This window comes from Hippoglossus hippoglossus, chromosome 3 (assembly GCF_009819705.1).
Source record: "Hippoglossus hippoglossus isolate fHipHip1 chromosome 3, fHipHip1.pri, whole genome shotgun sequence".
Classification (NCBI taxonomy): Eukaryota; Metazoa; Chordata; class Actinopteri; order Pleuronectiformes; family Pleuronectidae; genus Hippoglossus; species Hippoglossus hippoglossus.
In genome coordinates, this window is record NC_047153.1 from 2,861,582 (window position 1) to 2,889,553 (window position 27,972).

At 43.8% G+C, this 27,972-nt stretch overlaps 2 protein-coding genes and 1 long non-coding RNA gene across 4 annotated transcripts in view; 2 read left to right on the forward strand and 1 right to left on the reverse strand.

Moving 5' to 3' along the window:
* Nucleotides 1-7,384, forward strand: part of samd4a (sterile alpha motif domain containing 4A) — a 46,299-nt gene extending 38,915 nt beyond the window's left edge. Inside the window, exons 10-12 of one of the 2 annotated variants that reach the window (XM_034568657.1) lie at nt 44-170; nt 2,610-2,693; nt 7,154-7,384. In XM_034568657.1, the coding sequence (XP_034424548.1) occupies nt 44-170; nt 2,610-2,693; nt 7,154-7,182 (240 nt within the window). In that variant the 3' untranslated portion in view covers nt 7,183-7,384. The remainder of the gene's footprint in view (nt 1-43; nt 171-2,609; nt 2,694-7,153) is intronic. The other variant, XM_034568652.1, reaches the window with a different exon arrangement.
* Nucleotides 7,385-10,264: 2,880 nt separating this feature from the next.
* LOC117752807 lies at nt 10,265-26,039 on the forward strand. The gene is made up of 3 exons (XR_004612148.1): nt 10,265-12,359; nt 22,128-22,129; nt 26,027-26,039. It is a non-coding gene; the product is annotated as an uncharacterized LOC117752807 (long non-coding RNA).
* gch1 (GTP cyclohydrolase 1) lies at nt 15,957-27,941 on the reverse strand. Its single transcript, XM_034569749.1, has 6 exons — nt 27,558-27,941; nt 21,152-21,261; nt 18,174-18,229; nt 17,190-17,221; nt 16,997-17,081; nt 15,957-16,535 (listed from the first exon to the last, which is right to left on the reverse strand). The coding sequence occupies exons 1-6, from the start codon at nt 27,886-27,888 to the stop codon at nt 16,409-16,411; spliced, it is 741 nt and encodes a 246-aa protein (XP_034425640.1). The 5' UTR covers nt 27,889-27,941; the 3' UTR covers nt 15,957-16,408.
* Nucleotides 27,942-27,972: the final 31 nt, after the last annotated feature.

The following is a 27,972-nucleotide window of genomic DNA, read 5'->3' on the forward strand; positions in this document are numbered from 1 at the left end:
CAAGAAGCTGATTTCATGTTTTGTTTGAAAATGTCCTCCTCAGGGTCTGTGGTTTGCCAACCCCGGAGGAAGTAACAGCATGCCGAGCCGGACCCACAGCTCTGTGCAGAGGACCCGCTCCCTGCCGGTTCACACCACGCCACAAACCATGGTCATGTTCCAACAAGCTGGTGAGAAACGCTGGAAATACACACAGTGATATCACAGACTGAACTTGTATTTATAGAATCTCTGTACTTTTCTATATGGTGTTTTTTTTTGTTATAACCCTTAAAGGAGTCTTTCTTTCCTCTAGAGTGTTACGTAGTGTTTTTGTGATTTGTAAAAGTTCAGCGAAGTTAAAAAGTCCGGAGTCTGTGGTAAAAGGGAGCTCGTCTCCCCACAGAAAACACAGAAGCTCTCTACTCGTTTAGCAAATACCAAGTGTTTGAGACAGAGGCTGAAAAGAGGAGCTGCAGCGATGTGTTTTCTGAACGCTGGAGCGTGTGAGAAACATTTCAAGTTATAACCCTAATTAAAATGATCTTCCTGAATATGAACAGAAAACGGTTTCCCTTTTGTAATTACATCTGCAAGGGAACTCACAACAGTGGCCTATGCGCATACATAGCAGTTTTTAATTTTAGCTAAAAAACATCCAGTGGGTATTTGTTGGATACTTGTTATGAAGGTGAAAACCCAGCAGGAGAATAGTGGATTGTTTGTTTCACATCACACTCCCAGTAACTGCTCAGTCTGTGGCTCGTACGCTTTGACAGTGTACATGTACTTTAAGTGCTCATGGTTATTGGGGATCTTTCTTTTTTAAATTCCTGATAACTTTTAAAAAGAGCATTTCCTACTTGAGCTGACATGTACTTGAGCCCCCCCCCCCCCCAGTCTGGTGTTGCCCTGACAGCCTCACTCACACTGTCCACACAGGCTCATGTAAACATCAGTGAAAGGTAGAGTGACCTGTAGTCACCTCTGCAGAGTGGAGTTTGTCCCACAAACAGTGGACAGGAGTAGGACAAGCGAGGACTCCCTCTGCGCACACAGACACACACACACACACACAGACACACACACCAGAAGTGTCTCTTTAGAATGAGGAAGGGGAAAAACAAATTTAAAAGCGGCAGAGAGTAGCGAGGTTACGTGGAGCGAGGGTGTGAGAGAGGAAGAGATGGTCCGAGGACCCTCACAATGAGGCTCTTTGTGCAGCGAGGACGGGGCTCCCCGGCCCACTTTCCTTTCCTTCCTCCTCTCCTTCACACTCTCTCCCTTTCTTAACTCTCCCCTCTCTCTCTCTCTCTCTCTCTCTCTCTCCATCCCTCCCTTCTCTCCATCTTGACAACTCTGCAGAGTCATGCACACATAGCTGTCACCGCATCAAGGAGCTGGGTCTCGGCCAGCGTAACTGATTTGAAAAGCTAGACGCCCCATGCACCGTCACCCCCCCCCCCCCCCCCCCCCCCTCTGTCACTGTATACACAGTATGTGCTCTCTCTCTCTCTCTCTCTCTCTCTCTCTCTCTCTCTCTCTCTCTCTCTCTCTCGGCCAGCTGATGGATAATGGCTAATTACGTGCAAGATGAGGGGATGAAGGAACAAGTGTGTCCATCTTTTCCCTCCGTGTGCGTTGGGGGGTGGGTGGGCGCTTAAGTCTATAAATAGCTTAGTGTGGACCACTGAGCCTAACTCAGCTTTTCTCTCTGGCCACAAGGGATTGTCACTGCCCGGCGCGTATTGAAGACTCAGCTCAGGACTACATGGCTCGGAGGGGTTGCTAGGCTTCACCAAATATAACACACACACACACACACCTCCAGCCTCCACCCATCGGCCGAACAGCCCCCCACCCTGCTCACAGCGAGTTGAATGCATGTTGTTGTGGAGGTGGCTCAGAGAGAACCTCCACCTGCACCAGGGGAGTCGTCAGTGCAGCTGATTACTACTCAGGTTTAACAGGCAGCAGAAGGAGCTGCCGCAGGGAGGAGCGACGCGAAGGAGACGCGTGAGGAGAACCTCGTGAGAGACACGAGAAAAATCCCAGGGGATACATGTGCATCCTCTGTTTTATTAGGAATTAATGGCAAATATAAGAAGGCTCCATATGGGTAATTTGTGTTGGGGAGGAGTGAATCATTATACTGGCTTCACTGTGAATGGGATTAAACTGTCATTAGTCACTTATCACTGTTCTGTGGATCTGAGCCATCATACATGTGTGGTTTTTATTGATGTTAAAAAGTTTGATCCGACTCTGGTGACATCATTTTAATAGTCATATTTCATGCAGCTCAGAGCAAAGATCCAGTCTCAACCCTTTACAGACACAAAGGAGTGAAGACAGCAGGTCTGTGTGGCAGCGGCACAGTGTCCCGGTGCCGGAGTTAACACGGTTATATAATCTGATTATCGAGGCCGTGCTCCGGTCGAGTGGACGACGACGTCCTGGTGGATTTGTTGCTGTTTTGTTCTTTTCCAGCTCATTGATGGTGATTTATTAAAAAGGAGAAAAACATTATCTCAACTTTAAAGAAAGGCCTCTTTGAATTCTAATTAATACTTTGATTATAAAAGCATCCTGAACCTGAATCATCCTGATGTTTGCTTTTTCTCCTGCAGATCTTCAGTTGCCTGTGACAGAACCGGACATCAACAATCGCCTTGAGTCTCTGTGTCTGAGTATGACAGAGCACGCCTTGGGAGGTAACACCGTTTTTTTAAATATTTAACCATAATTAAACCACAATATTTAACAAACAGCTGTTCAGGAGCTGACGCCAATAACATGTGACGCCTCCAAACCGACAAGGAAACACCAGCAAGCTTTATTTTATTCGGGATATTTAAATGGCTCCTAGGGGAAGACACAACGCTGCAGAGAACAGCCTCTACAGAGCAGCTGTATCTCCTTTACTTCCTGGCCTGCGACGCCATTGGTTGAGTTTAATACCATTTTGTGTTTTTCATTCCTTCACTGTGTCGACAGGGATGAAAAAACAAGAGTGATGAAAACAAAAGTGAATCCCTGCATGTCAGTGTCACCGCTGATCAGTGGGATTCGGCTGATGTGATGTGAAATGATCATGTGGATAAAAAAAAAATGGGCCTGTTGTCCAACGCACACAGTGAGCGATGAATTACATTTCTTGTTATTTGAAAGCAGCGTCAGTGCAGAAACTAAAGCCTGGAAACCGATTCCAGGCCACGAAGTTTATTCAAAGATACGAAATGTTCGGATCCCAGCTGGATCTTCATCGGGTCAAAACGCTCCGAGCGTAACAACACTCGGTGTGTATCTGTGTCGGTCCGGCGCCAAAACCTTGTGTGTGCTGGACAACTGACAACGGTGAGCTGTCATCACGCGGCTGTGCTGTAGCTGCACATTCAACAGCACTTTGAATGTGACGAGTGATGTTTATTCCTCCATTTTGGTGCGTTTGAGAATGTAAGAAGAAAATACTGGTTAATATAGTGAAGCATTATATAAATTTGCATTTAAGACATTTGTCCTCTAGGGGACCGTGGCACAGACTTCAGGAGACACTGTTCCAACCGATATGGATTTTTTTTTAGGGAGTAAAATGTCTCTGATTGACTCTTTGAGCAGTAAGAGACGCTGCGTGTTTGTTTGCGCCTCCTGACGTCCATTTATTAAGTTTTCATACCCTTTTTCCTTCAGATTTTGTTTTTTAAAAGTATTTATTCAGCATGGACAGATCTCCATGTTCCTATTAAAGCAGCCTCTGTGGACAAAGGGACAGGATTTTGGGGCCAGAAGCCTTCTGGTTTTCCGACTCTAGTTTCACCAGTTTGGTTTCAAAATGCAATCGGCAGTCAGCTTTTTAATTTATCTGCATTCGTAAGCAAATAGGTGTTAATGGAGATTCGCCGAATTGTTCTGTGTGGAGACATGTTGGTGTGATGAGTGGAACTGGTCAGACTATAGGAGTCTTATATCCACCATCTACACCAGTGATAAATCTGTCAGGGTCTAGTTCTTATGAAGTTTATTGTTGTGTTTTAGAATAACTTCACCCAAGTTGTTGTTACAGTACAGATAGAAAACAAGGAACCGGAATCCTGTGAAGTGGAGATGCTGACAATGTTTTTATCTGTGTTGTCCGGGGTCCTTCATATCTGTGGTATGATGCTGATGTACATAAACACGTACACGGACTTCTGGGTTATGTTTTAAAGCCCAAACTCCGAAAGGGTCCAAAAGTGGAAGCAGTCCATCAGTGAGTGAGTCACGTTCAGGCTCCGACGCTTCACCTGATCTTAACACTGATCTCACGACCGCCTGGCCCATTCGACGCCCCGCTCAATTATCCTGTCGAGTGAGCAGATTTCAGTCTGGGGATTCAAGCCCATCGATAACTCCAGACACGTTGGAGCCCAGCGATGGTTCTCAGATGCGTTTGATTTGCGTCTGGCCGAGCGGGTCCGAAACTCGCCAAGTTTCAGATTTGACAATGATTCTGGCAGCGGTCGAGTTCAGCTCAGGAGGAAGATAAAATCGGGAAAAAGTCAGAAGAGGAAAGTTGGGTTTAACAGCCTTTCATCTGCCGTTATGATGTATATCATCAGACATGACATCATATTCAAAACAGACTTAAGATGAATTAATATATAAAGTTTTTCATTTACGTTGTCCAGTAATAATCTTACATGAAAACAAGCGAACAGCTGTTTGTTGTCTCCACATTGCACAATAGAGAAAACCTTGATTATGATGCCTCATCATATTCAAGGTGCTCCAGATGCACATGTTTACGATGACCAGGGTCATTCTGATTCCTGACATGGAACTAAAATATAAAAATACTCTTTTATTCTTTTATTCTCTCTGGTTTTGTTTGGACATTCTAAACCTTCATGAATTGGGAGACGATGTGATCTCAGACATCTGATTGTTATTAGATCTATTTTTGAGAAAGTTGACTTCATCAGACTCGATGAGACAAACCTGTCCACTAACTGTCGTCCTGGCGTTTTGTGTGGATTACTAATATTTGAAAAATGAGTGGAAAATTATTTGTAAACCTTGGAAAATACACTTTTCAGTCAGTCAGTGACGTAATATAGTCGACAGACTTCAGTTTAGTCATTTGTTGAGCTGGTTTTTTGCAGGATTTTCACATGTACAGTGAATTTATAGTTGAGTTTAAGTCAGCGCCAATTTCCCCTTTTCCCAAAACGCTGCTGAGGTGCAGACAGAGGGCCTCAGTGCTCGCCACAGAAAGATGGACAAGTGCTGCTTTGTGTGTGTGTCTGTGTGTGTTTGTGTGCGTGTGTGTGTGTGTGTGTGTCTGTGTGTGTTAGGTAGAGCAGCAGAATGAAGGAGTGCGTTATAACTTCAAAACTTCATCTTCATAATCAGAGCTTTGCCTTATTTTTCTCATGTCTCACATCAGTTGATATATATATATATATATATATATATATATATATATATATATATATATATATATATATATATATATATATATATATATATATATATATATATATATATATATATGTATTTTCTATTTCTAAAAGCACGGTTTCTGTAGCAGAAGGCAAAGTAAGAATTTCATTGTACAGGACTGTATATATGACAAATTAAGGAACTTTGAACTTTGAAACATCAATGTGAGCTTTCTCAAAAGAGGATTTCTCAAGATCTCAAAAAGGATGTGAACATTTAGTCCCGGTGTAATATCATGAACAGCCTCTGGACTGATGTTCATATAAACCTGTATATTCCGTCATAAAGCACATGAATGAATGAATTAATGCTCTTCTCAAGTTCAACAACCAACCTGAACTCTTTCAGCTCGACTCAATATCGCAGCTTCATTCCCCCAATCGCTACCGAGTCTCGAGCACAAGATGGCGGCGTTGGGAATATTTTGGCTTCATTTTCTGGTGAAAGGGAGGAAGTGGAGAGGTGTCGTTCGTCTTTGTTTGCAGTTTGTGGTTGTTACCAGTCTCAGCTTGAACTGGTCTCTTCACTGGTCTCTTCACACCGGACTCAGAATCCTCAGCTCGACGGGACACGAACCTGCCCTTTCAGTTCCTTAATGATTTCTCTTTTTTGTTGTGGAATAAAAATGTCCACCAGTGTGTAGCCTGATAACACCCCCCCCCCCCCCCCCCCCCCCCCCCCCCCCCGCCCTCAGCCGCACCAGAGGCAGCAGCTGTCAGACGCTTGTTTTCCTCTGAGAGGCTCCATCAGTATTTTGACAGATGTGTTGTTCTCTTACCATGACAGTGTGGCCCCTGGCCCCTCACTGCTGCTCATTCCTTACAAACAGCTCACGGCACAGTTCGGTCACTACCCCGCTTCAAATCAGAGGATACATACTCAAACGTGTTCCAAAGGTTGTAGAGTCATTGTTTATATAATAATTAAAGTAGTGTGGACTAAAGGAATAGATCTGTGCCAAATACATGGAGGCAATAAAAGATAAATGTTGCTTTGACAGCTAATTAGGCTCTTGGTGCAGTTTAGAAAGCCGGCGCGTGTTATCTGAAGCATCTATCTGGATCACGATGAACAGTTAGAAAGTTGGTGCATGACTGTTACGACTTTGGAAAACCTTCTGTTCGGGGTCACAGGGAAGCTGAAGCCTGTTTAAAGCCTAAGGGAGTTTTAGCAGCAAAGACTGAGTGTAAAGATCGACGTAGGCTCCAGGTCCAGAAGGTGAAGCCGACGCTTATGTGCCTGAAACCTGTGTTCTCTTTAATGACCAGCAGGGGGCGACTCTGCTGGTCGTTTCTATAGAAGTCTATGAGAAAATGACTCAACTAAACATTTTCCAAAAGAGTTTATGTCTCAATCTCTGGTTTCAAGTCGTCTTCAATACAGATGATATTCATTTTGTGAATAATGAGTCAAATAGACCATAAAGCACCGGATGTATTGAGGGCGTAGATACCATGTGATTGACAGCTGTCAGGCTCCACCCCCTGCCCCTCCAAATGTGGCTACTTCTGGTTTGTAAAAAACAAGATGGCGCTGTACAGAATGTCAAATTGCAGGCCTCAAAATGGCAGCTCACAAACCAGTGAATCAGTTTCATCTCCATCGGGACCTTTTGATTCTGCAGCTCGTCCTCGGTGAGATCAATGTATCGTAAACCAGGTCGTGACTTTTCTTTCTCTCCGCTTCTCCCCAGACGGTGCTGACCGCACATCAACAATATGAAATGAGGACCTGAGTGAGAGCAGCAGGACGCCGCAGGTTCACGAGGCTCTCTCACGAAAAGGTGACCTCGAGGTCACCAGCCCTCCCGTCCCCTCTCCCTGTGGCCAATGGTAGAGCTCAACCAAAGGACCGGGCGGGATCCAGGAAACACAAGCGAGCCGATCATCACACGGCGAACACAAGCGACCACATTGGCACTGACCATTGGGTTGGAGAACAAAAAACGCACCTCCTGCTCCGCCCGCAGTCACCTGCATCAACGGCCTGGACAGTGTGTGCGTGTGTGTGTGTGTGTGCGTGTGTGTGTGTTTGTGTGTGTGTGTGTGTGCAGCCCCCCCCACCCCCACCCCACCCCCTCGCCTGCAGTCCTGTCAGCCACGGCAGAAAGGGAGATGCTGGCCTGTGGATCAGGGCCCAGTGAGACTGAGTCCCCTTCCCCACACGACACCTTCTGGTCCCTGCACACTGACCACAGCTTGTGGCATCTTTCAAATCCATAACAGTACCTCAGACCCGGAAACAAGAGGAGACACGAGGACGCGGACGGAAGTTTAGGATTTCCAGCGAGGACAGAAAGGCCTCTTGCTCAGCGTTGGGTGGCAAAAAAAAAAAAAAAAATCATTTATTTTTGTTGTATGTATTTATTGTTTACATAATGTTGCTACTTTCAAAGGGTACAGAAACATGTATGACTTTCAATATGACTTGTGTAATATTCTGTAAAGCCTCGGCCGTGCACCACCTTCACGTCCCACAAGTAGCTAGTTTACAACCAACATGCTTTTTCTTTATTTTATCAGCCAAGAACAAAGAGACAGTGACCTGGGGGGGGGGTGAGAAGTAAGGAGGAAGAGCAGATGTGAGATAAGGGGGACGAGAGGAAGAAGGTGAGGAGGAGAAAGACAAAGAAAGTAGAAGAGGAAAGAATCGTGCTGAGGTGACGGTGGAAAGGGAAGCGGATGTTTCAGAGGAGAAAGACGTCAGAGGCAGGACCTTTGATTGGCTGGAGGTGACGGAGGAAGATGATGTCATGTCTAACCGTGTCGTGAGTTGGAGGTGAAGCTGCACATCGTGTATCCGCAGCTATGAGCTGTAAGAACTCTGTGAATTCAGAGCTTTCGTGAAAAAAAAAACGTTTTTTTTTTCGAAAAGACGTAAATGGGAGATTTTGAGGCGGCGGCCGTGTCGTCAGTGGGATCTGCCTGCACGTCCAGATGCTGGGTTCAGTTACTTTCTCTAAACGCAGGGTGAAATGCTTAAGCTGCATGTTCCAGCTGAATGTCTTTCTCAGAAGATTGTGAAATGTGCGAAGCAGGAAAACAGAAACAGGAGGTCGGTTTGGTTTCCACGCGGACCGCGTTGCCGAGGCCGATTGCAACACCAGAGGAGTGACACACTGTCGATCCATGAAGGGAAGTCGTCCCAGAGATTGTCCCGTTAGTGCAGACTTCCGCCTGCTGGCCGGTCCGTGGACACGCAGGCTCGTCCGCTCACAGATCGTCTGTCAGTGCAAGCCCACGTGGAATATATTTTCCTTTTTTTTTTAGATTCTGAATCTCACGGTTTATTCTGTGTCTTAATATTTATCCTCAGTTTATTGTGTATGGAAAACAGACTTTATACGAATAGGTTTATATTGAAATAAGCTGGTTAGGAATCTCCTCCCTGTGCCATACAGAGACTCCTGAGTGGTCATCATCGAGGGCTATTGATTATTATTGTTGTTGTTTAGGTTCTTCTGTAGTTTGTTGCAATTCAATAGAACTTTCTTTGTATCCTGCACTTGATAATGTGATAACACTAAAAATCCAAAGGTTCAAGGCTCAAGTTACAGTTTCGTGCTTCGGAGTCGGATGAAACGAAGCAGATTGAAGAGACGAGCTCGACTCTGATGGTCGACGGAAGAGACAGAGGTCGAGCGGTCGAATCACAAAAGGTGTCGATGTTCGATCCCGCAGCAGAGACGAGAAGCTCCTGGTGCGTCTGAGACTAAGTTCATGTTTGTGCATGTTTTAACTCGTCTGACAAAAAGCCATTGGTTTTAGTATGGTCAGCTCAGGTGCAGGGTTTTTATTTTTAATCTGCACCTGTAGTTAAATTACCCAAATACTAATTTGGACAAAGTGATGGATGAACTTTTTCACAGGTTACCTGCGAGTTTAACTAACCAGCAGTGATGCGTTCAGGGTCTGACCTGGATCATAGGAGATAAAACATGCAGAAGCTATCGACTGGTTGAACGTGACGTCAGATGTCTGCGCACACACAGACACACACAGGTTTAGTGTGTGAGGGAACGAACATGAAGATTCCACCAAAGCACGAATGTGACGTGAACCTTTTCATCCTGAAACTGGCGTCGCACGTTTGACGTCGTTTTTATCTGATGCTCTTCAGCATCGAGATCTCATCACACTCAGTCTGTCTGAGTGTCACTGCCACATGAATCAGTACTTAAATACAATTATTTATTCTTTTTATTTCATAATTTTTTGCAGAGGTGATACTTTTACTCATTTAGGTGTATTATTATTTAAAGTACCATATGTATTAACATGTTATGGCTGGTGACCATACGTACATCTCAAATATTAACATAGTTATTGTTGACTTCTCTCTGTTGTTGTTTTGTTGCCGTTGTTGCTCTATAACCATGTTTGTATCTATCGGTGTCATGTTGAGGTTTTGTTTTTGAGAAGTTTCCGTCTCACGTCAGACGAGCTGTCGGCAAAAGAAATAACCGAACCAGTGGTGCGGTTTCCTTTTGTTGTGGTCTGTAGCGGGCCAGGAAGTAGACGGGTCCACTCCGGGCCTTCGTAGACTAGGATGTGAGATGTGGAGTCTGAACTCGGTGCTGTGGACGTGTTATTCACTTTAAGACTTTCAGTGGGAGACGATGTCCAGATGTGTTACTTTGAGCATGAGCGGCTTTATTCTGTATTTTTCTTATTCTGAACAAATCCCATGAAAAAGACAAATTCAACAACTTGTTCTCTCAGTATTTTACATTTTTAGTCGAAACTTTCCCTGTGTGTGTGTGTGTGTGTGTGTGTGTGTGTGTGTGTGTGTGTGTGTGTGTGTGTGTGTGTTTCTCACCGATTCTGATTCATACAATTGTAGAAACAGTTTGAAAATAGGAGGTTGTGTTTTCTTTTTGTGTGTCTGTTTGCAGGATTACACACAAACTACTGAACTGATTCCCGTGGTTTCAGGACCAAGGGAGAACTCACAGACTTTTTGGAGCAGATTTGATTAAGAGGTTGAATCCAGGAATTCATTGTGATACATTTGACAAGTTCCCATTAGAAGCTCATTTCTAGAGCTCATTGTAAAATTGTGTGAATTGATTTATAAGTGATGACTTACTGACTTTGCAATGTTAAAGAAAGTAGATCTGCAGCTTAATCTACATCTGCACCAAAACGTGACGAGTTCTTCTCAGGCCCCATCACGTCCTCACGTTTGGGGAAAATCTGTTTAGTGGTTTTTGTGTAATCCTGCATACAAGTACACAAACGGGTGTCAACAACTTCCTCGGCTGGAGGGAATAACCCACAAACAGGAAGCGACTACTTCCAGCAGGTTAATTCACATCTGACACCACAACAGATGTGTGAAGATGAACTACAGTGTATGAATGTACATGACATGACAGTTTAACACACACACAGACACACACTCAGTACTTGTTAATTGATTAATTGGTGATTTCTGTCTTTTCATGGGATTTGTTGACGGGAAGAAAACCTCCCGCAGCCTTTAAATGTCTTTACATCACCTGTTAAATCGAAACCTGCAGCCGTTCAATAGGAAACACAATCCAAGGGATTATCGAACCTGTATTATTTTTATTGACTTTCATATCAAACATATTGATGCAAAGTTCGGGAGCTTGAATTCCGCTTTCTCATCTGTGCCACGTTTTTTTTTTTCTGGAGCTAGCGTTCAACCGGTTTACGTGATTATTTTTCTGGATGAAGTAACAGAGCAACACGTTTTGTATTTTAGAGTTCAAATCGCCGCCTGTGGTTTTCCTGCAGCAGCTCTGGGTCAAGGAGGCGTCTGAACCCGGAGCGGGACGCTGGAGGGGTTCGGCTCCGAGGTTCTGGATCAGTACGCGTCTCCAACCAAATGCTTTATTTAGACTTTCCTCTGAACGCATATCAGCTCGGTGGGGGGTCCAGGGAAGCTTCTGCCGCTGTGCACTCCGCAGTATTACCAGTTAGACAACGCCTCATTATTCCAAAAAAAAAACCTACGTACTCTAAGTCGAGACATATATGCTGTTTTGTATCTTTCTGTTTTCATGGATTCTGCAGTTTATTCAGTTTGTGTCGATGAGGAATGAAGAGTTTCTTCTTGTTTTGTAAAGCAGCTCGACTGTGCTCCTTCACTTCATTTAGTTTTATTTTATCAAAGAGCCGATGTCCTGTATTGACTGCAGGCTTACGTATATATTTGACAAAAGAATATTGTATGTTTAATAATAAAAAAAAACCCAGAAAAAAGACAAAAAAAAACTGAGGAAAACAAAAAAAACGCAGAGAAAAAGAAAAGGAGGGAATTGAGAGAGAGAGAGAGAACAGGTGTAATTTATATTTTAAAAACTGCATGCACAAGGCTGGGAAAGTCATATTTAGAATAACAAATGGCAGTGCCTTCTTTTTGTACTCGAGACATTTACCCCCAAATGTAAATGGTTTTATATGGACGTTAAAAAAAAAAAAAAAAGGTGAAATGTTACAGCAGCCGTGTCGGCTCACGTTCACACTGCAGCTCAGAGCGATGACGGATTTCCTTTGTTCTTATTGTCTTTCCTTTGATCTGATGTATGGTCGCGTGTCTTTCTGCCTGATCACTGTGCCTTAATCCACTGACAGTTCAGCCCTAACGTTGTTTTTATTTTCAATTCATTTCTCAACTGTTAAATTTCCTCGTTCTCTCAAAAAGTAAAAAATATTCACCCACAGAGCCCAAATTTATTCCTTTTTGATTTTATTCCTTTTTATTTTGTGTTTTCCATGGGAGCTGTAACCATGATACATTGATTCTTACAATTATCAAACTATGACAGTTTTAAAAAACAACCTAAATCACTTCTGCATCAGTGAGATGCTTCAGTTTCACCCTGAGATCATTGTGCACACTCAGGTTTTTACTGATCCAACGTGCTGCAGGTGATGATGTTCTTTTGATTCAAGTTTTATTTATTTCTTCAGAAACCATCCAACATTTGTTGAGTTCTCACAGGAGAAGAAAATTCTCCTCGTGTTGCTTGAAAAGCCAAAAAAACCCGTAAACTCCACTCTGTGTTTCTCCTTGTTGTCGTTGATGAACCGCTTTTAAAATGGGTTCAAATTTTTAAAAAACTATCTTCAGTATTTTCTAATGAATAAACCTTGAATGTATATTTTGGCTTTAAAACCTTCACATCCTCCAATGACAGCAGCTTCGTGTCTGACAGACTAAATGTGAAAGTCAAACTTCCACCTGAACGTTGAAGCAGTGTGAGCGTGAGCTGCTGTTTCTGTTTTCTGTAGGTACTTTTATTTTTAATGCTGATATGAAGTTATGAATTATTCTGGTCTGTACAAAAAAAAAAAAATTGTGTGAGTGGGAGTGTGTGACAGTGAGGATGTGTGTGTGTGTGTTGGGAAAAAAACGTTCAAGTGTTTTTATTTCAATGTCTCTTGCTGTAATTTTGTCGCGACAAACCAGAATGCTGTGATTTGGCATGCCCCCGTTATACATAAAGAAAAAAAGTTGTAACTCCTCCCACGTGTCTGTGTGCGTGATTCACTGTCGACCGTGAAACCGGGTTCAGGCCTTCAGATGGACTTTAAGGAAAAAGGGTTTAAACCAAAGTACGTCGATGAATTCAACACCTGAACTCTTAAACTTCTCAAAAAGGTGTTTCCTCTAAAGAATAACTCTTTTATTTCTGAAGAAAGTTGTATCTATAGAAAACAAAAAAACTCATCTCTAAAAACCTGTCTGCAGATGTTGTGCAGCAGCTTCAAACACTGACCTCCTCCTCCTCCTCCTCCTCCCGCTGTCACATCTTTGACTCAACTTCTTTCAAACCTAAAATCTTTGTTTGGAGGCTTAAATATTTTTTATGAGTTGAAACTACTCTACAGGCTTTGATTCCATCCCTGAAAAAATTTGCTCCAAAACCTTTTATAAAGTTTGAGCAGAATCATGAAAATGACTCCAGTTGAAGTCAAGTTTGAAGTTCCACCACTAGAGGGAACTAAAGGGACACTCTGGAGTTTTCACACTCTGGAGTTTGTTGAGCAAACTTTTAATTCTTGGTTTTATTGGATCCAAACTTGAACAAAGTTCAACCTCTCGGACGGTAACTGTGTGTTTTCATCTTTTCTTCACAGGCGAATGTTTTTTATCTTCTTTTAAACCTGAACATGAGCACAAAGGGGTTTTTTTTATCTTCATTTGAATTAATATTTGTGAGTTTTCCTCAGTATTTCCCAGTCGTGGTGTAAATATAAATAATGTTTTCTCATGATAAAAAAGATGAAATGACCTGAACCTGAGAAAACAGGTGAAATCAAAAAGTGATGACTCATGGTGAGGCTGTGATTTGGGTTCAGATCTGATGATTCGGACTGAAACTCCACAAAAACAGTTTTAAATCCTCCGGCACAATAATCACACGTTTGATTTAATTATTTTATAACCACAGAGGAAATACTTGTCAGTTAAACTCTGCAGTTTTTAAATAATCGTGGAGATAAACGACGACGATGAAACACAGAAAAACACAAGGTCACAGTTTTTATCACAGTTTCGAACGTAAAACTGCAGAAACACGTGAACGTGATGTTACGAAACTCTGCTGAGTCTCTCTCTCTCTCTCTCTCTCTCTCTCTCTCTCGTGTAAAAGTTGATTCAGAATCCACAGATTAGTTTTTATTCTTTCGCTGCTTTTCCAGTCTCTAAACTCCTCCTCTGCACTTTCACTGATTTCGAGCTTCGAGCTGAAACGTTCAACTTGTTCAGGACGTTTCTCAACTTTGATTTTCTGCAAACACTTTATATTTTCAGCTGGATTCATCAGAGCATTTCAGCAGCTCCGCGTTCACACTGCGTTTTCAGCAGGAAACACCTTTTCAAGTTGGTTCTACTGTTCGAGATGAGGAAAGACAAAAGTAAACGGTGATGCAACATTCGAGGAAAAGTTCAGTTCGCTGCAGATGTTGTTTTTCAGTCTAAACATCTGTGTGAGGTTTTTCAGTGCAACACACACACACACACACATGTCAGTGTCGTGTCTGATGAAGAATCACACGGTCGTCGTCACAGACAGTCAATTTATTTTCTTTGATTAAAAAGTCTTTGAAATCAACACAGTACATAAAGTGACAATGATGGTGAAGGGGCCAAAGAAACAGGCCGACCTTCTCAACAAGGCCACGGATACGACAACATCTTCCCTCAGACACACACAGACACACACACACACACACACACACACACACACACACACACACACACACACACACACACACACACACACACACACACACACACACACACACACACACACACACACACACACACACACACACACACACACACACACACACAACTCCAGTTAAAACCTTCCAAAATCTGTGTGGGGACATTATGACGCACGGAGATTTAAAAAAGCACAAAGACACACACACATGTCCACAGTGTTCATCTGCTGGGACGACAACTGTAAAGAAGAAAACACACACACGTTTAATTTTACACTTTTCATTTTCCTCTCGTGGAATCTGAAGCTTCTGAGTCTGCAGCGTCACCGTGAAGTCGTTTTTTTGGTTTGAATCGAGAGGCGAGTTGGCACAAAGATCTTCACGCAGGACGGAGATGATAACATTAATATGTATCATCATCATAATACAAATATCTGGTGTCGTTTTCAGATGAAGCTGCTTCATGGAATCAGTTCGAGTTTTAAATCAACTGACGTTTAACCACAGACTGAAAATCAAGATGGATGACATGACGGCTCCCAAAAGGTCACCCCCTGGTGGTCGGCTGCAGCATAGCTCATAAACACTGTCTCCTCCGTGTTAGTAGATGGGACCAAACTAAAAAGTCCAATAAAAGTTTGTCGAAGTTGCTTTCTGTCGTTTTAGTTACTTCTTATCACACTGATGTTTGTTTAATGGTAAAAAAAACCCGGCTGACTCCTGATTGGTTAAGAGCATGTATGGGCGGGGCATCGTTACCACGGCTCCACTCTCACGATCACGAATGCACTGACTGACTGCAAGTGACGTCATCGATGCAAAATGGCGACATTCGTCATCCGAGTTGTGTTTGGCTTCATTTCTGGAGGAAGTGGAGACGCGTCGTCCATCTTTGTTTACGATCTAAACAAGACTGAGTAAACAATGTTTGTTTGTAAAATAAAAGTTAATGCTAATTCTGGAAAAACTAACCAGTTTTTTTTTTTTCCAACAAAACTTTATTAATCGACTGTCGACGCGTGTTTCTGAAACAAATCCCCGACGTTAACGGTTAAAATCCTCGATTCATCTTTAAATTCTTTCTTTTCAATGAGGCGATTTGTCATTTGATCTGTGAAATGTCGGAAAACTGAAAGACTTTGAATTTGAAACAAAACAAATCATTAAAAAAAATGATTCTTTGTCTGAGCAGATGAAACATTTTGTTGATTTTTGAGGTGAATAAAACCAGCGATTAATATCTAATGTTTTAAGTTCATGTGCATTTAAAGAAAAGCTCATTTTAATGTTTGCTGTAAATGAAAATAATCTCAGAGGTGATTTTGTTTTTTACACAAACTGACCAGCGTCCCTGACCTGACGTTTCATGGTGGATCTTTTTTCCTCTAAACTCTTGGTTTGTTACGAGGTTGATAACTGATTGACTGACACACACACACACACACACACACACACACACACACACACACACACACACACACACACACACACACACGGACAAAAGGGCTAAAGTCCTGTGGCCTGAAAGTAAACAACAAGTCCTCAACCTCTGACAAACTCTGTCCAGTAACGTTTGACTAGATCTGACCGTGTAAAACCAGTGGACACACACACACACACATACAAACACACACATACAAACACACACACACACACACACACACATTTAGCAGGATGGCTGGTCCGTGCAGGTGGAGGTAACCCAGGCAACAGGAGGAGGAAGAGGAGGAGGAGCTTCATCCTCCTCAGCTCCGGATCAGCGTCAGAAACTCGTCTCGGGTTTTTGGATCTTCTCTGAAAACTCCCAACATGGTGCTGGTGACGGTTTTACTGTTCATCTTCTGAACGCCACGCATCACCATGCACATGTGACTGAGGAGGAGAGAGGGAGAGGGGTGAACGGCAAGACAGGAAAGAAGGAAATAAAAATGAAGACGTTAAATTAATGAAGAAAGGAATTAAAAAAAGAAAAGGAGGAAACAAAAAGAATAAATAAAAAGAAATGAGGTGATGAAATATAACGGAGGAGGTGAAAATGAACTGAAATGAAGAAAAAGAAGAGAAAAATATAAGAAATTTATAGGAAACAAAGTGAAGTAAAAGTAAAGAAAAGGAAGTAAAATGCTTTGAATAATTCAAATAAATGAATCCAATGAAAATGAAGAGCAGAGTTGAGAAGTAATATTAAAACAGGTGGTTGAAGAAAAGGAAATGAAATGATTCAATAAAAGTAAAAGATAAAGCGACACATGAGAAAACAAGAAGGAGGGAATAAAGAAGGTGAAGCGAGAGAAAAGGAGGAAAATATGAAAAGTAAAAGTGTCGTAACCTACGTTGCCTCGATGACCACGCCCACCCCGGTGGGCTGCAGGGCCTCGGTGATCGCCACGGCGATCTGTTTGGTCAACCTCTCCTGAACTGAGGTCGTTCAGACGCACGAACATCAAACAGACAAAGAGAAAAACACAGTTTGAAAAAAAAAAAAAACTGAACTGAACTGCGGAGGAATTAGTCACTGATTCATACCTTGTAGTCGCCGACTGTAGATTTCAACAATCCTGAGGAGAGAGAAGACGAGTAAGATCGGAGGAAGTAATCGGATACTTTATTTAAGTTAAATTCAGTGAAAACAAGTTGTTCTGTGACTTTACAATAAAAAGCTGCAGCTGCTTTTCAGACGTGAAAAACCCACGGATCCTCCGAGACGACCTTCCACCTGCTGCTCTTCTCTCTGACTGAAAACACTTTGGACAAATTCGACCTCGTCCACCTCGAAGAAAATGTCACGCGAGCACACGGACGTGAAGGAAAAGAGCAAAAGCTGCTTCGTACGTTTGAGGGTAAAGAAGCTGCCGCTCTGTTCTTCTCACCGGGCGATTTAAAGGAAATGTTCTAATCAATCATCTCTGAATCGTGACTTTATGTTCATGCTTGTTGCAGCAGCTCTTACGTCATGTCCACCATGTCGGAGCTGGGTCTGAACTCGATCGGCAGTTCGATCCCAGTCACCTTGGGCAAGAGACCGAACCCCCAAAATTAGTTTGAAGCTCCGCCCCTCCGATGTTCATCTTTACTGAAACACGAAACTGGAATTTCTCTCCAAAGACGTTTTATCTCCTCCAGTATTTTTCGCTTTCTCTCCGAAGCTTTGCAGGTTTTTAATTAGCGCCACCCAGTGTTCAGCAGAAGCTGCAGCAGGCGACAACTCACCAGTGTAGTAAGAGCTTTGTTTTTGTCTTAATGGTGTGAATGGTTCAGCTGTACTGAGTGTGCGTGTGCGTGTGTGTGTGCGTGTGTGCGTGTGTGTGCGTGTGTGTGTGCGTGTGTGTGTGAGGGGTGTTAGCGTGATAAGCCTGAAGGTATTGGGGTCAGTGGAATCAGATTCTACACGAGTACACACACAAACACGTTTTAATAATCAGCTTAAACGCACACCAGCTTTCTCTGACACACACACACACACACACACAGACACACACACAGACACACACACAGGGAGTGTGTCCTCACCTGGCCAGCTTGCTGAGGCCGAGGACTCTCTTGTTGGGGAGGTAACCGATGTGAACCTGCACAGAGAGAAGAGTTCACGGTCAGTTGTTTGATTTCTCCCTGGCGTCGGTGAGACACAGACATAAAGTACGACACAGTTTCCTCTGAACTACACGACCAAACCGAAAGAGCAAGTGAGTTTTATATTTTTTGAAATATTCATACAGTTATAGTGGATTTACCATCACACAGCATTCACACACACCCAAGACCACTTCAACCGCTTTTCCCCCCGAGCCACAGCACTGAACAAGCAGCGGAGAATGAGCCACCGGGAGAGAGCTGGTGGATCGTGGGCGTATAAACCACACGAACGAAACCTAAAAACTTTTAAAAAATCACTCTCACAACGTTGAAGAAAGTAAAAAATACCCATTCAAACACGGAAATGGAATTATTCTCTGGGAAATCTGTCAAAATGTCCCAAAAAATCCAATCTCCCAATGGTAATAAAAAATGTGTGTCTCATCCTTACGACACAAGATCATCAACGAGGAAGAGAAAAGTAAAACAGGATTTCAATATGAGCGTCAGAGAGAAACAGACGAGCAACAGACGAGCAACAGACGAGCAACAGACGAGTGGTCGGCTGGAGAATCGCGGCTGTAATCGTCTGGAGGCTCTGATTCTCTTACACGTGTTCGCTCCACTCAAATGTCAAATTCAATTTGTTGACGAGACGAGAGAAAGGGCAGCAGCAGCAGAGGGGCTGCAAATATCTCTTCTCCTTCTTCTTCTTCTTCTTCCTCTTCTTCTTCTTCTTCCTCTTCATCCCTCTGTGCATCAAAGACATCAAACCGAGCGCCTCCACTTATCTGCTCGTGTTGTTCACATTTACTGGAACAAGCTGTGAGCGACAGTGGAGCCACGTTAAAAAACAAGAATCATCTCCACACGGACGAGCAACAGGGACACGACAAGAGGAGGATGTGTGTGTATATATATATAACCTCTGAACAGTTGAGATAAACTGTTCAGGTGCAGCAAACATGGAAACAGTCACACAGCTGGATGAAGAGGAGGATGAAAAGGAGGAAACGAAGGGGAAGAGCAAGGAGGGCAGGAGGACAAGGAAGAGGATAAGGTGGATGAAGAGGAGGAGAAGAAAAGGATGAGAAGAAAGAGGAAAATGAGGAGGAGAGGGAAAAAGAGGTGGATGAAGAAGAAGTGGAGAAGGTGGATGAAGAAAAGGAGAAGGTGGATGAAGAGGAGGAAGAGTAGGATGAAAAGAGGGGAAGCGGAGGATGAGGACACGTAAAAGCAAGGGGATGAGAATTAAGAGGAGGATGAAGAAAAGGAGGAAGAGAATGAAGGGGAGGAGGAAGAGGAGGAAAAAGAGCAAGAGAAGGAAGAGGAGGAGGAAGAGGATGATAAGCAGGAACAGAGGAAGAGGAGGAGGAAGAGGAGCACAGTAAGTGTTGAGTCACAGACTGACTGACAGATGAGAGGTTATTAAAGAGGCGAAAGGAGGAGAGGGAGGAGGTTCAGGAAAATAAACAGCCACCTGGTGTCACCACACACACACACACACACACACACACACACACACACACACACACACACACACACACACACACACACACACACACACACACACACACACACACACACACACACACACACACACACACACAGTGATTCATCAGAGCCCATTTAAACAGTGGAAAAGCTTCAGCTGCCTCTTTTGTCTTAACTGACGAGCACCTGCAGGCGATGGAGGGATAAGAGAGAAAGAGAGAACGAGAGAAAGAGAGAAAGAGAGAAAGAGAGAACGAGAGAAGAGGCCAATCAGGCTTCAGACGAGGGCGATGATGTCAGAGAGAGGGAAGTAAAACAAGTGCAGGATAAACAGATCCCAGCTAATCTGATTGTTTCTCATGTTCTGTCTCCAGATTAAACACAGACCGATGTTTCCTCAGATAAACGTCTGAGGCAGTTTCTTAAAATCAAATCATGAAGATTTAAAGCTTCGTCTGAAGCTCACGACAAACCTGAACACACACTTTCTACTTTCTAGAGAAGAGAAGAGAAGAGACGAGACTAGAAGAGAAGAGAAGAGAAGAGAAGAGAAGAGACTAGAAGAGAAGAGAATAAAACACAAACAAGTAAAACAATAAAACTAAATAAAGGCCAAAACTTAACAGTCAGTAGCCAATGGAGTTTGGTCTGAAGATCAATCAATCAATCAATCAATCAATCAGACTTTATCAGTAAAGTACTTTTAAGACAATAAAAGTTTTACGTTAGTAGAATGTCAGAAGAGCTCAAACCTCTCAACAGTCTCAAGTTACACTCACAGAGAACCGTCCTCTAAACGTGTCTGTGTTGTTGTTCTCCAAGAAATCAAACCAGCGGGGAAAACAGGACAAACTGGTCTGAGGTAATAAACCGTCTCTCTGTTTCTGTGACGACGACGACGACAACAACAACAACAACAACAACAACCAGCAGCTTCTGCTGTTCACATAAAGACCTTTGTGCTGAAAAGGTGGATTTAAATAAACAGAGTGTGGTTGAGATCCTGGACAGAGACAGAGCTGGTTTAGGAAATGGAAAATTCATGAGAAGTAAAAAAGTGTTGATGAGCTAAAGTACAAATGTGCAAAGTTTAAATTAAAACCGAGCGCTAGTGAACCAGATGTGCAGCCGTACAGATGTGCATCGATTCTTTTTTAATACAGCCGCTGTCTCACACCTGAACTAAACCCTGTAATTCAGTATTGTCCTTTTTTTTTTTTATTATTAATTGCTAAGTCGATAAAAGAGAGAAAGAGAAAATTGCGAAAAAATGAAGAGTGACATCTTGAGTTCGATCAAAAGTCTCAGGCTGAAAATCTGAAATTCATCTGTGTGTGTGTGTGTGTGTGTGTGTGTGTGTGTGTGTGTGTGTGTGTGTGTGTGTGTGTGTGTGTGTGTGTGTGTGTGTGTGTGTGTCTCACCCTGCCGAAGATGGGCACCAGGTGATGCTCACACATGGAGAACATGTCGATGTCTTTGACGATCACCATCTCGTCGTGGTCTTCGTCGAAGATGGCGTCGTTCAGCACGTCTGCAGAAAAAAAATAAAAATAAACGAGGGATGAAATTAAATGAAAAGAACAAAATCTTCCTGATTGCACCTGAAAAATATGAAGTTTATTATTATTATTATTATAATTGAACTCCGCTGACTTACTTCATTCAAATTCGACTGCAGCTTCAATATTTAATCATTGATTCGATCGATTTGCTTTTATGACTTTTCAGTTTTCAGACATTTTATAATGCGTCTAAAATCCTCCCTGCATCACGGTCCCCGCCCTCGGGGACACAGGCTCCGCCCACAGCCTCGTCACGTGACGCCCGGTCACCTCGACCGCCCTCTTCATCGTCGCCGCCGTCGTTTCTCTCCTGCAAACACCGTCGTCTAATTATAGCTCCGCTCCTTCCTGTTGTCGCTTTATTGCATTTTTCGGTCGCCGGAGGCTCAATAAACCGTCGTTATCAGTTTGTGATGAGGACGACGCCTCTCGCTCTCGCCGCCGCACTTTTTAATTTCCTGCCTCGCTATCTGTGAGAGGAAGAGGGAAGGAGGTGGGAGGTGGGAGGTGTGGGGGGGGGGGGGGGGGGGGGGGTCACCTGAACAACAGAGAGCACACTGACTTGTTGCTTCCGTCTCTGCTGCTTATTGTGTTTGCTTGTGACGCAGTTTGAGCGACACCACGGAATCGTTCATCGTGCCCTCGTCTTCATCGTTCAAGAGCCAAATCAAGATTCTTAGTCTTCCTCATATTTTCTGCAGAAGTTTGAACCATATTTGGATAATTTCACACTTTTCGGCGATGACGACAGGAAGCATGAAAAGCTACAACAAAACAAAACTAACCAGATCAAATGAAACAACGGAACAAACACTTTTCTGACGTCAAACCTGAGGCGTCAAAAACTGGGATTCTGGGACTCAGTAGGATTCGTCCTCTGGGGACCATGACAACAAAATCTCATGGTTCTTCAAACAGTTGTTCAGATATTTCGGTCTGGACCAAAGTGATGAGGCGACAAACCAGCCGAACAGAGAGTCGCCTAAACATCTGCATGAGATCAGAACCCAGCTGAGGGAGATTGTGGTTGTCTGAGGTCGATTCTTCTTCACCAGTTGAACCAGTTGAACCAGTTGAACCAGCTCCGGGACACTTTAGTTATTAACCCACAAAGAAGAACAACGGATCGCTTCATAAAGTCGCCTTCAGGCCGACGCAGTAACAAAGTTTTAATCCTGTTCCCAAAGTTTTCTAATCAAGGACAAAGTAAAGAAACTTCGCTGCTGATAACATTGTTCCCACAAAGTTAATAATGTTCAAACACAACAAAGACTAAAGAAACACACAATAAACCTGGTTGTGTCGGCATCATGACGGAATCTTATTGATTTTTAGACGTACCTGAAGAAATCGAGCCGAGTTCCCAGAACTCAACGATAAACTTGACAGGAAGTGCAACGGTTTTTTTTTTAAAGTGATACGAACAATCAACGGGATCATGAAAATAAGAAGAATCTGATGTTATAAACCAGAATTATTCTTTTATTTAATTTCTCACTGCTGATTTTTACACAAGCAGATACAGTGGAAGTTGTTTATCAAACACAAACACACACACACACAAACACACACACACACACACACACACACACACACACACACACACACACACACACACACACACACACACACACACACACACACACACACACACACTGGAGGAAACAACATTAAATCAACCTGAAGTAAATAAAGAGCAGCAGCTGGTCGGACGCTCTGGGTGACAGAGACGAAGCTGGTGTCAGGAAATGACAACGTTACCCATCATCAGGTCTACGTTCAATAGTGCTGCCTGCTCTGTGTGTGTGTGTGTGTGTGTGTAGATGTCTAACACACACACACACAAAGAGAAGAGGCCATGTGTTGACTCTGTATGAAGCAGGAAACTGTGCAAAGACTAAATAAACAAGGTTCATTCATTGTTCAAACAGTCACGTACGTGTGTGTGTGTGTGTGTGTGTGTGTGTGTGTGTGTGTGTGTGTGCACATTTCCTATACATAGTTGTAACCCTGGGCGCGTTTGGATGATGTGTGTGTTAAAAGGCAGGGATGTACAGGGGTGACTCATCATCCAAATGCCCAGGGTTACGACTATGTATAGGAAATGTACACACACACACACACACACACACACACACACACACACACACACACACACACACACACACACACACACACACACACACACACACACACACACACACACACACACACACACACACACACACACACACACACCCCTTATATATTTGTTCTCCATCAGGTTTCACATCTGCTGAGTCTCAGGAAATTAGTTTCTCTTTAATTTGAACCCGAGGATCCCCGACGCTCGGACGCCACTGTTGTTGTTGACGTTGTCTGTTGCCGGGCAACCACACAATCAGCTGACGATCTTGAAGGTGTTCTTCTCTCCCTGAACGTGTCGGTCAGCCGTCAGTCAAACAGGTGTTGAGTGGAAAGCTGCGTTCGGTTAAAAAAGTTGGTGTAAATGATTTTGAGTGGAATACGAATGTCGGGGCTTGTGGACACTTGGATGACACCACACGAGCAGTTTTCTTAGGTTTGAAGTAAAAAAGCCGAACCCTCTCGGACTGTGAGGAACAAGATTCTCTCGTCTGATAAAAACTCAAGATTTAGGTTCGAGCGTCACATCTGGAGGAAAGTTTCTTTCTCCTCCTGTAACTAAGCTCCTGTTTAATCTCTGCATAACTTCTCTCCTCGCTGCTGTTCCGTCACGTGCTCGACAACAAGAGGATTTCAGGCTCACGTTGTGACGAAAGCTGGACGAGGTATCGAACGCCTCACGAGCGCCGACTTATGACGTCTACGATCTCGTTGGCGTAAAACCCGCTGGCGTCTGTTCAACTCTCAGCCAGAGTGTGTCGGACTGTTATTCTCAATGGTCTCTTCCGTCCAGAATTCATTTCCTGCAGTTATTCTCATATACGACCACAGACCTATAAGAGCTCTGTTCTTCTGAGACACAGTCAGATTTCATACTGGATCCCAGTCAAACATGACAGTTGATGGAACAGGTCCCAGCTTCCACCTAATTATAGTTAATGAGATTTAGGATTTTTTTTAAAAGGAAGTCAACGATGAATGTAAGAGAGAGACATCGAAGTGAAATGTAGTTTTTGTTTTGAAAGTACAGAAAGTGCTGTAACAATACCTGCATGTGCTTTAATCACTGGAAACATTGATGAAATATTTATTTCACTGTGAGTTTAATGAAGGTGTGAAACAGCACATTCATATAATTCAACTCTCTCTATCTCAACACTGTTCCAGCTCTGGTTTTAAACTCTTTATAGCATCATATAGAATTATAGTGCACTTTTATATCACGTGTTTCATTTGAACGTGTTTATTACAGCCTTGGCACCACGAGTACATTTCGTTTTTTGTTCCAAGAAGAAGTAAAGTACAGAAGGAAAAGAGTCTTGGTGTTGTTGTATGGATGAGACGTTCATGTGAATTGACACGTGCGCCTATAGAACAATACAAATATCTGCACGTGTAATCTGACATGCACACACGAGTCCACAGCAACACACTGCTGTTATCTACAGACTCAGGAGCTGTTATCTACAGACTCAGGAGCTGTTATCTACAGACTCAGGAGCTGTTATCTACAGACTCAGGAGCTGTTATCTACAGACTCAGGAGCTGTTATCTACAGACTCAGGAGCTGTTGGCTGCTTCTTGCATCATCTGGCACTTTTCCAGGAGGCTTGTGGTGAAAGTGTTTGATCGAACAGCAGAGGTAACGCCGGTTTTCAAATAGAACAGTACATTCTAGTATATCTGGTATTCATATAGAATAGTTCTCAAGCCCCAACAAATCAAAGGGGGGGAGGCTCCGGTAGCAGCCAATCAGCAGAGAGACCGAGCACCGACCACCGCCCGATGAGCAACGTGCACATTTACAACCATCGGTGGCTGAACCAGCAGCTGTCGGTCATCTGCCGACGCTCAGATGAACCAACATCGTCGTATTCAAACCAGAAGATTAGAAAACACGTGAACCACAGCGATCGTTCCCCCAGTGAGTCGAGGGAGAGAAGAATGTGAGGCCGCCCAGTGACAAGATGCATTCCTCCCTTTAACATTACAGCCTCACACCGAACAACCCCCACACCGCCAAACTGCCTCCAGATGGAGATCTGGAGGAGGCAGGGGCGGAGAACGGGGGGGGGCGACACCTCTTAGACATCCAGGTGTGTTTTTAGCACATCTGGATGAAACAGGACGCAGATAAATCTCACAGAGGAATTTGAAGGCGCTGAGGAGCAGAGTCGGGTAAAGACTATGACGACCACATTGAAAAAAAGTATTTTCTAACGTGATCCGATCCCACAAAATGAAACTGGTGCAGCTGTGACATCCAGAGCAGAGGAGGCCGGAGGAGGCACTTTGATGAATTTGGACTTTTGTGCACAAGGAGGTGGTGGAGCTGTTTGCCCAATCAGAGCACTGGCTCACTGGGGGGGGGGGGGGGGGCGGACAAGCAGAACATCTCCTCCATTCCTGCTGCATCACCACAAACTGCTCCGACTAACAGAGTCTCTAAAGATCGTGGTGGAGTTTTGACAAGAACCCACAAAACGACAAAGTGCTGAAACTCACCTGAGACCAGTTCTGAGTTTAGTCGATTAAAGTCTAATCTTAAAATGACTCTTCTAGTCCGACTCACAGCCTGAACCCCAGAGACACTGAGTTTATGAATCATAGGAGAAAAGCAGAAAAACCTCATATGGAAAACAACAGATGAGCAGTGATCAGTTGCTGATTCATAAACACACTGATTTCCCAAAGAGGGACGAATAGAAGTTGATCTTATCTTAACTTGTGTAATCGATTTATAACTTCAGCTCCTCACATGAAACAGCACATCAATAAAAGTCAGAATATTTATGGTTAATATCTCGTTCACTGAGCTGCAGGAAAAAAAAGCTTGAGGCAAAGACACAGACGATTTAAATTCACTCTGACGTCCTCAGATTACTTCAAAGAAACCAAGTATTTCTACTCAAGTAGTGTACTTGGGGACATTTGTGAGTACTTTAATATACTTCCAGTGCACCACATCTGGGAGGAAATGTTACTTTACTCCACATCGGGCTGCACAGAAAGATTTTAATTACAAACTGAATTTCATATCCAAACATGTATTTACGTAATGTCGTTAAAACCAGATCCAATGCTGCTTTGCATCAGTTAAAATATCTTAGTTTCATATGTTAGAATCATAAATCAACCTCGTGAAACTAAAACAGAAATGCAAGAAAAAACTCCTGCATTCAAAAGTCTTGAGTAGAAATATGTGCAGAATCTGCAGAAGGAATCTTCCCAACTTCTAATTAGAGGTTACATGTTGTTTATTACTGTGTAAGCCGCATTTACAAGCTGCACATGAGGATAATTGAACTAAATCATGTTTCACTTGGTCTATAACAACATTTTATTTATAAACTTCACACTTGCTACGCGTGTTAACTGTTGAAATGCACAAAGCTGAATGTGGTGGAAGATCAAGTGAAACGCAGCGAGACAGAAGAGCAAAGGGACAGTTTGGAGTTTCACCTCTAAATGAATGTAGTCGACTTCAAACTCACATCTGATGTAAAAGTTTCAGTTTCATATCATCTTCACAAACTAATAAAAGCTGAATCCTGAATATGTGTGTACATGAAAAAGGTGTTGACAGGGAGAAGTGGATCCTGACATGAAGCTTTCATACCTCAGGAAAAGACAAACACTGAATGTTAACATAGAAATGTAAGAAATAAACACGTTGGGCTGCAGAATGGATCTCCTCGACTTCCACAGACTCCATGTTGTTTCATTCCTGTTTGACGCGCGTGTGTATGAATCATGCACAGGCTGGGTGGAGAGTTTGTAATACTCCTAACAATACTTCATATTTAATCTAATGTTCACTTGTTTTGTGCATCTGTCAAACACCTGTAGTGGAATAAAAGGACAAAGTGGTGGAGGAGTGTGAGTTTATCTTTAAATCAATTTAAAGTGTAAAAAGCTGCTCCGTGGATGAGGAGGAGCTGCCCCCCCCTCGGAGGAGCTGCCCCCCCCGGAGGAGCTGCCCCCCCTCGGAGGAGCTGCCCCCTCGGAGGAGCTGCCCCCCCCCCCGGAGGAGCTGCCCCCCCCCCCCCGGAGGAGCTGCCCCCTCGGACCTGACACCTGTTGACCGCAGGAACAAATCCCGCAGCCTCCTCTGAGCGGATTTGTGGATTTACACACTCACCTATAATTTTCTCCTGGTAGCCCTTGGTGAAGAACTGCATGGCGGTGGCGGCTCTCCAGGGGGTCTTGAGGAGCCCCTGCCGCTGCGGGTCCTCGCCCAGCCCCCGCAGGATGGTGGTGTAGGCGGCGGCCAGGGACGGGAGACTCATCTCGTTGTCCTCCACGCTGCGGGTGCGCTCCTCCCTCCAGCTCTCCGCGCCCGGAGCCTGCGCAGCGCCGCCGGCGGCCGGCCGCTTCACCGGCCCGTCGAAGTGCCCGTTCACCACGGAGCCGCCGTCCCCCGCGTCCTTCTTCTCGCCGGAGCCGTGCTGAGTCTGCTTGGAGGGCTCCATCGCTGCTTCTGGTCCTGGGCCTCAGCTCGCTCCGGTTCCAGGTGAACTTTCTCCCGCAGCTTCTTCCATGACCAGCCTTTATAA